This window comes from Coregonus clupeaformis, unplaced genomic scaffold (assembly GCF_020615455.1).
Source record: "Coregonus clupeaformis isolate EN_2021a unplaced genomic scaffold, ASM2061545v1 scaf2529, whole genome shotgun sequence".
Classification (NCBI taxonomy): domain Eukaryota; kingdom Metazoa; phylum Chordata; class Actinopteri; order Salmoniformes; family Salmonidae; genus Coregonus; species Coregonus clupeaformis.
The window spans coordinates 4,931-17,713 of NW_025535983.1; the positions used below are offsets into that span (position 1 = coordinate 4,931).

The 12,783-nt window shown below is 43.1% G+C and overlaps 1 protein-coding gene across 1 annotated transcript; it reads right to left on the reverse strand.

The window, feature by feature from the left end:
• Positions 1-6,959: 6,959 nt before the first annotated feature.
• On the reverse strand, positions 6,960-12,579 carry LOC121549184 (transport and Golgi organization protein 1 homolog). The gene is made up of 13 exons (XM_045219604.1): positions 12,162-12,579; positions 11,943-12,031; positions 11,757-11,834; positions 11,526-11,636; positions 11,031-11,102; positions 10,811-10,915; positions 10,577-10,699; positions 10,317-10,398; positions 8,131-8,183; positions 7,917-8,007; positions 7,689-7,827; positions 7,306-7,504; positions 6,960-7,109 (listed from the first exon to the last, which is right to left on the reverse strand). The coding sequence occupies exons 1-13, from the start codon at positions 12,247-12,249 to the stop codon at positions 7,038-7,040; spliced, it is 1,302 nt and encodes a 433-aa protein (XP_045075539.1). The 5' UTR covers positions 12,250-12,579; the 3' UTR covers positions 6,960-7,037.
• Between the last annotated feature and the right edge of the window lie 204 nt (positions 12,580-12,783).

Genomic DNA, 12,783 nt, shown 5'->3' on the forward strand with positions numbered 1-12,783 from the left:
TTACTCAACCCTGATCAAATTCCTATCTACCGAACACAGTACCGTCTGAAACCTGAACAGACCATGGGGATCAAACCAACCATAGATGGGTTGTTGGGAGCTCGTGTCATATATCGCACTGTGTCTCCATGGAACACACCAATCTTACCAGTCTTGAAAACAGGAGGTGAAACATACCGGATGGTACAAGACTTCCGAGCAGTGAACGACGTCACTGCACCCATTGACCTACCTGTCCCTGACCCTCACATTACACTGAGTAATCTCTCACCAAAACACCAATACTTCACCGTTGTGGATCTGGCTAATGCCTTCTTCAGCATTCCACTGGATGAGGCTTCACAGCCTCTCTTTGCCTTCACATATGAACATCAACAGTATACGTATTCGGTTCTTCCACAGGGTTACAGGTGTTCTCCCGGAATCTTCAATCATATCCTAAAGACACACCTGGCTGAATTGAAAATCCCTGAAGGAGTGATACTCATCCAATATGTAGATGACCTTTTGCTGGGGGGCTCCCACATCTGATCTCTGTCTACAAATGACAAAAACCCTACTTGACTTCTTGGCTGTCAAAGGCTACAAGGTCAAAATGAGCAAAGTCCAGTCCTGTCGCAGAACTGTCCTTTTCCTTGGCAGAGAAATCTCAGGAGAAGGTGCTGGTCTCTCGAAATCCCACCGAGATTCCATACTCCATCATCCACGTCCCATCACAGTGTCAGGCATGTTGTCCTTCCTGGGGTTGACAGGGTACAGCCGTACCCACATCCCTGACTACACATCCAGGACTGAACCACTGAGAGAAATAGTGAGAGAAGCAGGACCAAGAAACTTACACTCCTCACTTACCTGGACACCTGAAGCATCAACAGCATTTGCTCTCCTAAAAACCGATCTCTCGGTGGCAGCAGCTCTGACAGCACCCGACTACAAAAACAAATTTCATCTTGATGTTTCTGAAAAGGAGGGGTTCACTTCTTCCATCCTTTTTCAGAAACAAGAGGGGGAGAGAAGAGTACTGATGTATCATTCCTCTAAGTTGGACCATATTGAAGCAGGTCAGACAACATGTTCCAGGTACGTGGCTGCAGTGGCAAAAGCTATTGAAAAAACCGCCCACCTGGTAATGTGCCACAAATTGGAAATCCATACGCACCATGGGGTTGCAGCATATCTGATGAGCAAGGAATTCACGTTCAGCGCTGAAAGAAAGAACAAAATCCAGAATAAATGCACCCAATCACACATTACTTTTGTCAACACCGACAAAAACATGGCAGACGCACTCAATGCAGAAGAAGGGGTTGGCACACTCCTGCGAAGAGAGAGCGGCACAGGAACTGAAACTGCGACCAGACTTGGGAAACGAACCCCTTACCAATCCTGATCTATGGTTGTACACCGATGGATGCTGCTATAGAGGAGAAGAAGGGAACATAGCAGCATATGCAGTGGTACAGCAGCTTCCAGACGGGTCACACGTGACCCTGGAATCAGACATCATCCCACAACCTGCCTCAGCCCAACTAGCCGAGATCATTGGTTTGACTCAAGCCCTGGAAAAGGCTGAAGGAAAGACTGTGAACATCTACACTGACTCAGCATATGCTCATGGAGCAGTCCATACAGATGGACCACAATGGGTCAGACGTAACTTCACCACAACAGGAAACCTTCCGATCAAACACAAGGCACAAATGGAGAGACTGATAAAAGCAGTCTCACTACCTGAGCAGGTGGCCATCATGAAGTGCAAAGGACATCAGCAACTCAAGAACAAAGTCAGCGAGGAAATGACGCAGCTGACAAAGCAGCCAAGAAAGCTGGGGGCTACACTCCAAGACAGATGGTGCTGCAGACTCAACCAGCTAGAACAGAACTCACAGACCAACACATAAAGGAACTACAATTCACAGCGGGCCCGTATGAGCACTCGGTATGGGGACAGATGGGAGCCACCAAAGGACCTGATGAACTTTGGAGATGCCATGACGGCAGGTTGGTGGCCCCAGCTAATCTCTGCCCCGAGCTGATACGTGAGGCTCATGGGCCCACCCATGAAGGGAAACTCAAAACTTTACAGAAGGTTTCCCATATTTGGTGGCACCCACACATTAAGGACATGACAGACTTGTTTTGTGATGAGTGCAGCATTTGTGGCAGCCACAACCCAAAGAAACCTTTCCAAACACCCATGGGTTCATACCCAGTACCTAATGCATGTTTTCAGGACATTAGCATAGATTACACTGACATGGGGGCTGATAATGTAACTAATGGGAAAAGGTACTTATTGGTAATGGTAGATCGATTCTCCGAATGGGTTGAGGCAATACCAACAGCACGTGAGGATGCTAGGTCAGTTATTAAGTGGCTGCAGACTGAACTCATACCAAGGTATGGGGTTCCAAGACAAATTCGATCCGACAACGGGTCCCATTTCAGTAACCAACACCTGAGACAGGTGGAGGAGAGGTTCGGCATTGTGCACAAGTTTGGGTCTGTGTACCGGCCGCAATCTCAGGGCCTCGTGGAACGCGCCAATCAAACTTTGAAGGCTAAGATAGCCAAGGTATGTGCAGGTTCAAAGTTGACGTGGGTTGAAGCTCTGCCCCTGGCGTTGATGGCCATGAGAGCCTCTCCAGGAGCAGGCACCCATCTCTCTCCACATGAGATTATGACTGGTAGAGTCATGCCTGGTCCACCAAGGGAGGGAGGTCATATGCCCGCCCTTGATGTACAACAAATTGTAATGTCTGAATATGTGAGAAAACTAACGGAGCTCTCTGCAGCTCTCTCCAAACAGATTCACAAGGTCCAAGAGGGGAGCTGACGGGAGATCCGGCGCTGCTGAAGGTAAAAGTTGGCGACTGGGTAAGGATCAAGGTTCACAAGAGAAAGTGGCAAGATCCCAGGTGGACTGGACCGTACGAAGTGAAGGAGGTTACTTCACACTCAGTCCAGGTCAAAGGTAAATCGGGCGCACCTTGGCACCACTTGACACATTGTACACCAGCACCAACTCCTTCCAGAACCCTGACTGAAGTCAGAAGTGATTTAATCACATTAAATTCGGATCAAATTCTTGACACCAACACTATCTGAATATGTGGAGGAGACTCCCATCTTCAGATACTGGAGGGGAAAAACAGAGGAGGGACAGACCACCATGGGAGAGACTGGGGTGCTCTGCTCCACTCCTTGTTTTGCTGATTGTAACTATTGGGGTTACTCTAGGAATCATACTCTGGTCAGTACAGCACATGACACAGACACCCATTACACCCACTAGTAAACCTAACGACACATTCAATGCCACAACCATACGTCCGACCAACCTGCACTCCGACACATTGAGCCCAGATCAGAATGTAAGCCACAGCCACCACGTAAATAAACGACAAGTTGTCTCTAACACCCTTTCCTGTGGGCCCAGACAATTGTATAGAAGCACCACATTATGTATACCCTTTAATGTTACCACTACTGCGACAGTGCCGTGGGTAGACTTCAGAGAACTTACCTACTACCGTGACTGGGACTGGTATATGACAGTGGGGGGTCACCCATAGCGATTGGACTTGGACAAACTTGGTATGTGAGACTAATTATGACTGGTCCAGTTGCACCTCTACTACATTAGGAAAACAATGGAGGAAACTCTTGACTTTGACAAAAAACTCTAAAGGACTCAAATTTACTATCTATCCTGGTATTGCATTAGGCTGCCAGGACTTTAGACTTGCTCCTTATGTAAGCTGTACCACTGCACCAGTCCATTGGAATGTTCGAATTTGTCATATTAATAACACAAAAGCACAGGCTATTAATGAAAATGGTAATAAGAATAATTCTATTATTTTACTTACCACTCCACCTACTTTGGATGATGCAATCCTGACCGCTACAGGTGTCTCCGGCCTTTCTAACAACTGGCTCTTGTTGACTGAGGAAGCGGCAAAGGTGACTCATCAGAGTTGTGTGGTTTGTATGGGGGCACGGCCATTGCTTCGCATTATCCCTGCCGCCATTACGCCAGAATGCTTCCTGTCTGTCATGAAACATGACAACCCTTCCGCCAATTGTACACTATGGGACGTAGTTCATCCCTTGGTTACTAAAGCAACTAAGAAACCAATTTTTTCCTATCAGGTGGCTAGAGCTAACTTTACCTGTGTTAATCTCACGAAAGGTCTACCATTGTTGGGTATGGTACCTGTTGGATGGTGTCGGTTTATCTATACGCCTAATGCTGAGTTTAAACCTGTTTCCAGGGCTGATGTCTGGTGGTGGTGTGGAGGCGTTCATCTGTTTGATGGACTGCCTGGAAATGCCACAGGCACCTGTGCACTAGTCTCTCTTTTGCTACCAATTTCTGTGTATCCAACAGGTGTTCAGGAGCTGGTGACCCATGTGTCTGACTTAATTCCTACCAGGACCAGGCGCGCTGTGGGCCCTACTCATGGGGACCCAACCTACATTGATGCAATTGGGGTCCCTAGGGGGGTACCAGATGAGTATAAATTGATTGACCAAGTAGCCGCAGGTTTTGAATCTTCATTTTGCTGGTGGTGCACAATTAATAAAAATGTTGACAGAATCAATTATGTCCATTTTAATGTTCAAAAATTAGGCAATTGGACACAACAAGGTTTTGAGGCGGTGCATGGCCAGTTGGCTGCGACCTCTCTCATGGCTTTCCAAAATCGTATTGCTGTCGACATGCTCCTGGCTGAAAAAGGAGGAGTATGTGCTATGTTTGGTGAACAATGTTGTACCTTTATTCCCAACAATACAGCCACAGATGGCAGCTTGACTGTCGCCCTGGAAGGGTTACGAACTCTTAATGGCAAAATGAAGAGCCACTCAGGGGTGGATACTTCAATGTGGGACTCTTGGATGGATGCGTTTGGTAAATATAAAACGCTTGTTTCTTCTATACTTGTATCCATCTCTGTTTTTGCTGCAATTCTAGTGCTTTGTGGATGCTGTTGCATTCCATGCATACGGACGCTGACAACCAGGATTATAACCACCGCTATTGATCCACATCCTGCAGATAACGGTCAGATGTTTCCTTTGCTTGCTATTGACGATGCTGACCAAGGATATCTGGATGATGAATAGCATTTAAGCTTTTGTCACGTCTCTTGTGAGACGTGAAGAGGGGGAATGTAAAACTTTATCCTCTGATAAAGTTTTCCCTATTTTGCCAATTGCAGCATTTAAGCTTTGTCACGTCTCTTGTGAGACGTGAAGAGGGGGAATGTAAAACTTTATCTTCTGATAAAGTTTTCCCTATTTTGCCAATTGCAGCATTTAAGCTTTATGTCACGTCTCTTGTGAGACGTGAAGAGGGGGAATGTAAAACTTTATCCTCTGATAAAGTTTTCCCTATTTTGCCAAATTGCAGCATTTAAGCTTTATGTCACGTCTCTTGTGAGACGTGAAGAGGGGGAATGTAAAACTTTATCTTCTGATAAAGTTTTCCCTATTTTGCCAATTACACTGTTAGCTTGTGTCACGTCTTAAGTTTTCCTTCTTTACTGTTACTTGGTCACGTCTCTGGGGAGACGTGAAGAGAGGGATTTGTCGTAGTAAATATATTATGTTATAGCTTGGTCTGACTAAAATCTTGTGCATGACCCATCTTGTGTTGGGCCTTTGGATTTAATACAATGCACAAAGACTTCTATCTTGTCGGCCTTATCAGCAGGTGGCTATGGACAACACCCACGCCATAGGTCTCTCAGTTCTCCCAACTCACGAGTTATTGCTCTGAGGACATACACACACACACCCCCCACACACACACACACATACACACACACACACACACACACATCATCATTGTTAAACATACACACATACACACACACACACATACACACACATACACACACACACACATACACACACACACACACACACACACACACACACACACGCACACACACACACACACACATCATCATTGTTAAGCACACACACACAAAAACCCCCTTCTCTTAGGCTGAACATCTGAAGACAGAGAACCCGACTCAGAGCCAATGCAATGGAAGTGACCTCGACCAACTCATCAGGACCAATCAGAAGATCAGAACTACTAGAATCAACCTACTTTATTTTATTGTATAAAATGTCAGCACACAATGTTTAGGGGCTCGCTCTCTCAGATATCTCCCTACGAGGTTGACGAACGGGTCCGTGCACGCTATTTACAGATATCTTTACCTCTGAATAAACTGCCTCATATTATACAATTATCCACCTTGTCCGAAAGTCTCTACTTGGTCTCCGTTCTCCAGTAAACTTGTGATCATCAACAACATCAAAATACCAACCATGCATTCCCTGGATATGTTAGATGAAATATCTTACTTTTTCAATCCTAGACTACCATCTCAGTTGTCTTACTTGTCACAGGATTATTATTTTTTCTTATACTGGCTACTGTTGATAGTGTACAAAAAGAAAACTAGCATTCCTATTGGCTGGCCTACTGTAGACATATTGACCTCTCCTTTGAAAAGCAGTCTGTCTTAAAGGGACAATGTCCTATTTTGAGATGTAAAAAAATCTTTAAAAAAGACAGGCCTACTTTAGAAAAAAAATTCTGCAATTAATGCAGTGCAATTCTAACGAATAGAATAATGTCTTACATTGCAAAATTATATCATACAGCTTTTTAATACATCATTAATTAATATCCAAATGTAGCCTATTACTAGCTGAATATAGAGAGAAAGCATGCTTCCCAATGCATTTATAAAACAGTTCACGTTGAACCCTGAGTAAATATATCCAAATCAATGTAGGAACACAAGGGCATGCTAATTTAAAAGATGGCTAGTCATTATTAGCCTGGTTCTGTATGGAATGCAGGTACATTATGGGACACAGGTCAGGTCACCATCTCTGTGCAGTGGCGAAAAAATTGGTGCGACCAAATCATGTGCTGGTGCCATCAACTGAATAAGCCTAGAGCCCTGCATTGGTATAGCCCAATTGAGTCTGTTGTATTAGTGTTGCACTCACTTGTTACGAAGGTTAGTTCTTTCCTTCTTCTCGTCCAACAGAGCTCGCTCAGCAGCACGTGCAATCACCTAGAGAGAAGAAAGAGAGACATTTAAAATCTCCTGTTTTGGACTAAATTCACCTTTCAATTTACTGGCCAAACAGTAGACTTAAAAGATTTATTGTCCTACTGTATGTGCCATCGGTGGGGGTTGAGAAATGAGAAAAAGACACATTTCCATTGTTTCTGTAACAAATGGACTAATAAAGTTGTACTGTACATACCCAGCTCTCGTGGGATTTTTGCTCCTGCTCAATCATCTGGGCTTTGTAGGACTTCTCGGTCCGTTTCAGCTCGTCCTGGATCTCTTTGATGCGCTGCCTATACACCTTGACCTCCTCCTCGGCCTCTAGGGCCTTCCCGTCCACCTCCGTCAGCATGTCTTTCTTGTTGCGGCGCTCAAACTCCTCCTTGGTCAGCTTCCTGAAAGGTGACACACAAATTAAATCAAACTCTCAATTTAAAGTGCATTTGAAAACCTCAAACTTCACAATAAAGAATACAGTAAAAGACATTGAACAATGTTTTTTACATGCTGTGGTGCCACTGAGAACAAACCCTACAACGGTATTAACGCATGAACTGAACTGCTTCTGGTTCTACTTACTGCTGCAAAGCATTCTCCTTCTGCTGGTACATCTCGGTCATGATCTCGTTCTTCTGCTGCAGGGTGTTGTACTGGTTCTCCAGGTGGTTCCTGTCACTTTTCACCAACAAGATGTCATGCTCCAGCTGCTGATATTGTTCTGTGGCGATAACAAGTTGATAGTGTTGAGAGAGAAAAGGGAGTGATGCATTTCAAACTCTAGTTGCTGGGATAAAGTGCTTGACATACCTTCCAGCTCTTTCATGGCCTTCTCTTTGTTCAGCAGCTTGGTCATGAAGCGATCGCGCTCTTCCTCCACGACAGACAGAGTGGTCTGGACCTGTGGTAAGTTGTGCCAAAAGTTAGCGTAAGAGTTGACACACTTCTTGGTTCTGAGCATCAGTTTTATTGGCTTTCAGGTACACAGAAATGTTGGTCCGTTCAAGAATGAACTCAGTCTTACCCGAGAGACGTCCATCATTTGCTTAATGCGGTTTTGGATGACGGTCTGCTTGTCTGAAATGGATCAAACATAATTGTAAACACATTACTGACACGTTTCAGGAAACTAGGCGTATGTCGTACGTCACTACTTCACAGGAGAGGCATTTGAATGTAAACATTTATCAAAATTAGTTTTTTGGCAGAAATGCCTTCTGGAACATGTGAACTTTCATGTGCCTTAATAACAAACTTGTATGCCATCTGTAAATACAAATACAATTGTTAAATTACGAGCCTAGTTGGTTTAGCCACAGAAAAAGACAGGAACCTTCCTGCCAGCCATGATTGGCTGAGATAATGGATGGGCTGGACATAATGAGATGAGTTTGGATTGGTCTGCCATGTAGCACGCTTCTGTCTATAACATGAGCTTCTCAGTATGTGTAGGTAATCCTTTCTAACTTTGCTTTTTTGAAAGATGCTCTCCACTTTCTGGAGAACCGAGCTTTGAAATCCAGTGGAAGCATAGTATGATAGCTAAGGAGATGGAGAAAATTTTGTTGTTTGATTGCAAATATGTGGAGGGAGTCGAAAAGAGAACACACAGAAAGAAGGCAGTTGTATAAAACACCCGTCTCCGGATTACATCTTCAAACTAAGGGCAACCATGGCATCCGTGACAGAGGGAGAAGTGTTCATCCATGTATTCAGGTAAGAGAGTCTAGCTAGCTACATTTTACGATATTCTAAGTTTCTAATTTTGTCAGAAAGTCGTTTTCATTGCAAAATAAAGCTTACTGTTAGCCGGCTGGCTCGCTAGCTAACGTTACGTGTATGATCTGTGTAGTAATATTACTCGTATCTCAGAGCCATTTGCATCGCTAGATATAGCCTAATGTTAGCTAGGTAGCATTGAACCTAGTTGGTTAGTTTTAGCTACCAGCAGATTCATACAGGGTAGTAACGTCGAGTTGGAATTATGGTTAATTGTTTAGCTAGCTAGTCTAAACAAAAGACTCCACTATGCAAGTAACCATTTCACTGTACCGTTTACACCTTCTGTATCCTGTGCATGTGACAAATAAACGTTGATTTTATTTTATATAATGTGTGTGTTTACCAGAGATGGTAATGTGAAGAACATGACCGGCACAAAAGTCAAATTTGGATATAACGTTAGGCCAACGAGACAGTGTCCAAGTTCCAAAATTCTCAGGTAGAATGCCCTGCTTTTACTTCATCACACTCACAACCGTAAGCTATTTTCTGTAATTATCTCGCCCTTAACTTGTAAATAATGATCTTGTTGGGAGTTTATTTTCCTGTAATAATGAATACAAATTAGCTAAAGTTAAGACGTTGTCAGCTATATGATATGGTCATTATTTGAACTGGCTAGCCAGCTAACTTAACATTAGCTAGCTGCTAACAAGCTAGAAACTAACCAAAACATTGTTTAGAAATGTGCTTTTAGTTGCCTGGTTTGCTAGATTGACATAACTAAATTCATTTTTAAACAGATGGGTTTATTGGTGTTCAAATACAACAGTTCTGCTATTTTGGACCACCAGGCTTGCCGATGTCATGCAGCCTGTTGTTTTTGGGTTTATACTTTTTCATAACGACAACGACAAGTTTGATGTCGGACGACAATAGAATGTTCATGATGTCACTGCGACAACTGTCTACAGACACGTCGATAGACGTAGTATAAACTACCCTTTAGTCTTGAAATCTTTGGTTGTTTAGTACACTACAGTACTCACTGTTTAGCACATGTGAATCCTTAAAGAGAGGGGTGGGGCATTGGCTTAAGAGGGTGTGAACGATGCTGAATGGGTATAGACAAAGAGGAGCTCTCCAGTAGGTGTACCAAAACATTAAATTGATCATTTTCTCAAAAGTGGGGTTACAAGTTTATCAACTTTGTTCTTCAACTGTAGTGTATGATATACCATTTTCTAGCTCTGAGTCTCTACTTTTATCCAATGTAAAAAACATAAGAGAAGGCTGGTGGGAGGAGCTATAGGAGGACTGGCTCACTGTAATGGGATAAATGGAACGGAGTCAAGCACGTTGTCTCCATGTGTTTGATGTGTTTGGTACCATTCAATTTATTCCATTCTAGACATTACAAGGAGCCCGTCCTCCTATAGCTCCTCCCACCAGCCTCCTCTGATTAGGACACTGTGTCAGATGACTTACCATTAGAAGCTTCCCCGTTAGCCACAACTCCATCTTTCAGGTCATCGCAGGCCTCCAGGTCTCCTAGCAGGTCAGACAAAACCTGCCAGAGAGGGAGAGAACCACCAATTATACACTACACTTTTCCCCTGGAATCAGTCAAGAAGAAGGATTTTTCTTAACATAATACAGGTGCCATGTTTCTTTGTCATCAGGGTGCGTTTGAGAAGGTGTGAAAAGGAATTGATGCGGTGTAACAATTTCGTAACTTTAAAAAAAAACTCAACGTTGTGGTCCTTCTGAACGAGGGAATCCTCCAGGTCTTTCTGGGACTTCTGGTAGACTTTGATCTGCTCGCTCATCTCCCTGTGCTTCTCCTCCCACAACTTGGCAGCATGGTGCAGCTGTAACAAGGAAATGAGGTCATAAAGACAGTTCTATGCAGGCCCTGCATGGCCAATGAGTCCTACACATGAGGCTTCAAGTGTGAATCGTTGTTCTGTATTGGTACTCACTGAGAGGTTCTCCTCCTTCAGGGTGGCAATATCCTTCTCCAGAACCTGGCGCTGGACTTTCTGGGCATCTTCACGGAGCTTGGCTTCATCCATCAGAATGGTAGCCTACAGATTCAATGACAAGGATAATTAAAGGAAATGGACACTTTACATTTGATTGTTGCAATGTTAACATATTTGACATGTTTTCATTGGGCATGTTCACTTATATGAACTATACCTTTGAGAGTGCGTCCTGGGTCTTCTTCCTGCTGCGCTTCAACTTCTCAATGGTTTTGTCCATTTCAGACATCTATGGGCAAAGATAATGATAAGCATAATGACAACCATCTTTCTCTGTGCTCACCAACGAGTCATCCTATTTAGGCTAGTAGCTGGCTAATAGTAGCTGCCTATGCTGTCTACATCAAGAAGCAACTGCTCTCTAGGGCGGTTATCTCTCTCGTTTGCAGGCTGTCCCTTCCTCTCTGTAGTCAATTACCAAATTTTCTGCACTAAACTATGTTGAATATTTATTTGCCTTTTGAAAATTAAAACTTCCTACAACGTCTCAAAGTTTGTGCTTGATTTGATTTCTCTAGAGAAACGGCACATTGAGCTCACAGAATAAAACAAACTTAATTGAATTAAAAGAATTGAACAGATGTCAGACAATTGGTTGTTTTGAAACCAGGGGGAACATTTTTATTCCGGCTAATCGCTCAATATTACTCACCACATCTTCATGTTTCGCAGTATTGGCTCGCTCATCGTCAAAGGATCTGGCGAGTAAGTTATTTTCCTTGTCCAGGCGCTCATTTTGACTCTCCATCTCTTGCACAATATTCTATTGGATAGAAAAATAAAATGGTGTGTCAATTCAAACACTATGGAAAACAAAAAATTAATAAAAAATAGTCAGCATGACAATGATGTGTGATCAAGATAATATTTCCTAGAGACTCACCTCCAGTTCCTGGATCTTCTCCAGAGATGAAGTGGCAGATTTCTCAGATTGCTTTTGCTTTTCTTTAAGTTCTTCACCCTGAGGGGAACCCAGTAGAAATACATTATAAAAACAGTGTTATGTCCCTTAATTCACGTTGAACCCAAAATTCTGGATCTTGGTCAGTGAAAAGTCTCTGCAACTTACCTGTTGCTGCAGTTCAGCGACCTTTTGGAGTATCTCCTTCTTCTCTTGTTCAAGCCTTTCCATCCTGTCCGTCATCTCTTTTTCAGTAGCTAATAAAACATATGACAAGAGTATGAATTCAGACATGGTTTACACGTGACAAGGACACCAGCCTGTAGGCAATATGAATGAGGATTCACTATGCACCATAAATTGCCAGAGAGAAGTAGAAGAACTTACTTAGATATGACTTGCTTTTGACCTGTGAGAAAGGGAAAAGAAAAGTGGCAGCAAACAGCCTCCTCAACAGTAGCATACGATACATCATAGAATAACATGAAGCATTCAGATGATGAAATTATGAATCCATCGCGACGCTACCGTACGTTAGTTTGACAGCTGAGCTGGCTATCTGATGTTAACTAGGCTATTCAGAACGCTGAATAAAATATGATTATTGCATCACAATATACATTCTGATTGGGGTTTATCACGTCTTTGTTGGATAGAACTAAAACATTCCACAAGTTTACTGACAAGTGAGCGTAATTTCCCACTCGATTTCTCCATTCAATTTGCCTATCTGACTCCCGCAGATTTATTATGATACCTCAAAAGCACATGTAGATTATTTTTCAAGCACTGGGTACCAAAACAAACTAAGCAAATAATGAGAGGATATGACTCTCACAGTCTCAGGGTAGGCTATCGTCCCTCAACTACATTTATATTAACCTTTAAAAGTAAGTCAAAATTGATCAAATAAATGTTAATATAAATGCCTAGTTGAGGGACGACGCTAAGGGTTGGCTATCCTTATTTTATTTTTTCTGTTCTCAAAATAGTAGCCACTCTACTATCA

What these genes read in the sequence shown, in the direction of transcription:
- LOC121549184 (XM_045219604.1), bottom strand. Translation starts at nt 12,249, where the DNA reads ATGATGTATCGTATGCTACTGTTGAGGAGGCTGTTTGCTGCCACTTTT. An exon ending in TCGCTGAACTGCAGCAACAG is followed by an intron (nt 11,835 to 11,942) that starts GTAAGTTGCAGA and finishes GGTTCCCCTCAG; the next exon opens with GGTGAAGAACTTAAAGAAAA. An exon ending in AAATGATGGACGTCTCTCGG is followed by an intron (nt 8,008 to 8,130) that starts GTAAGACTGAGT and finishes AACTTACCACAG; the next exon opens with GTCCAGACCACTCTGTCTGT.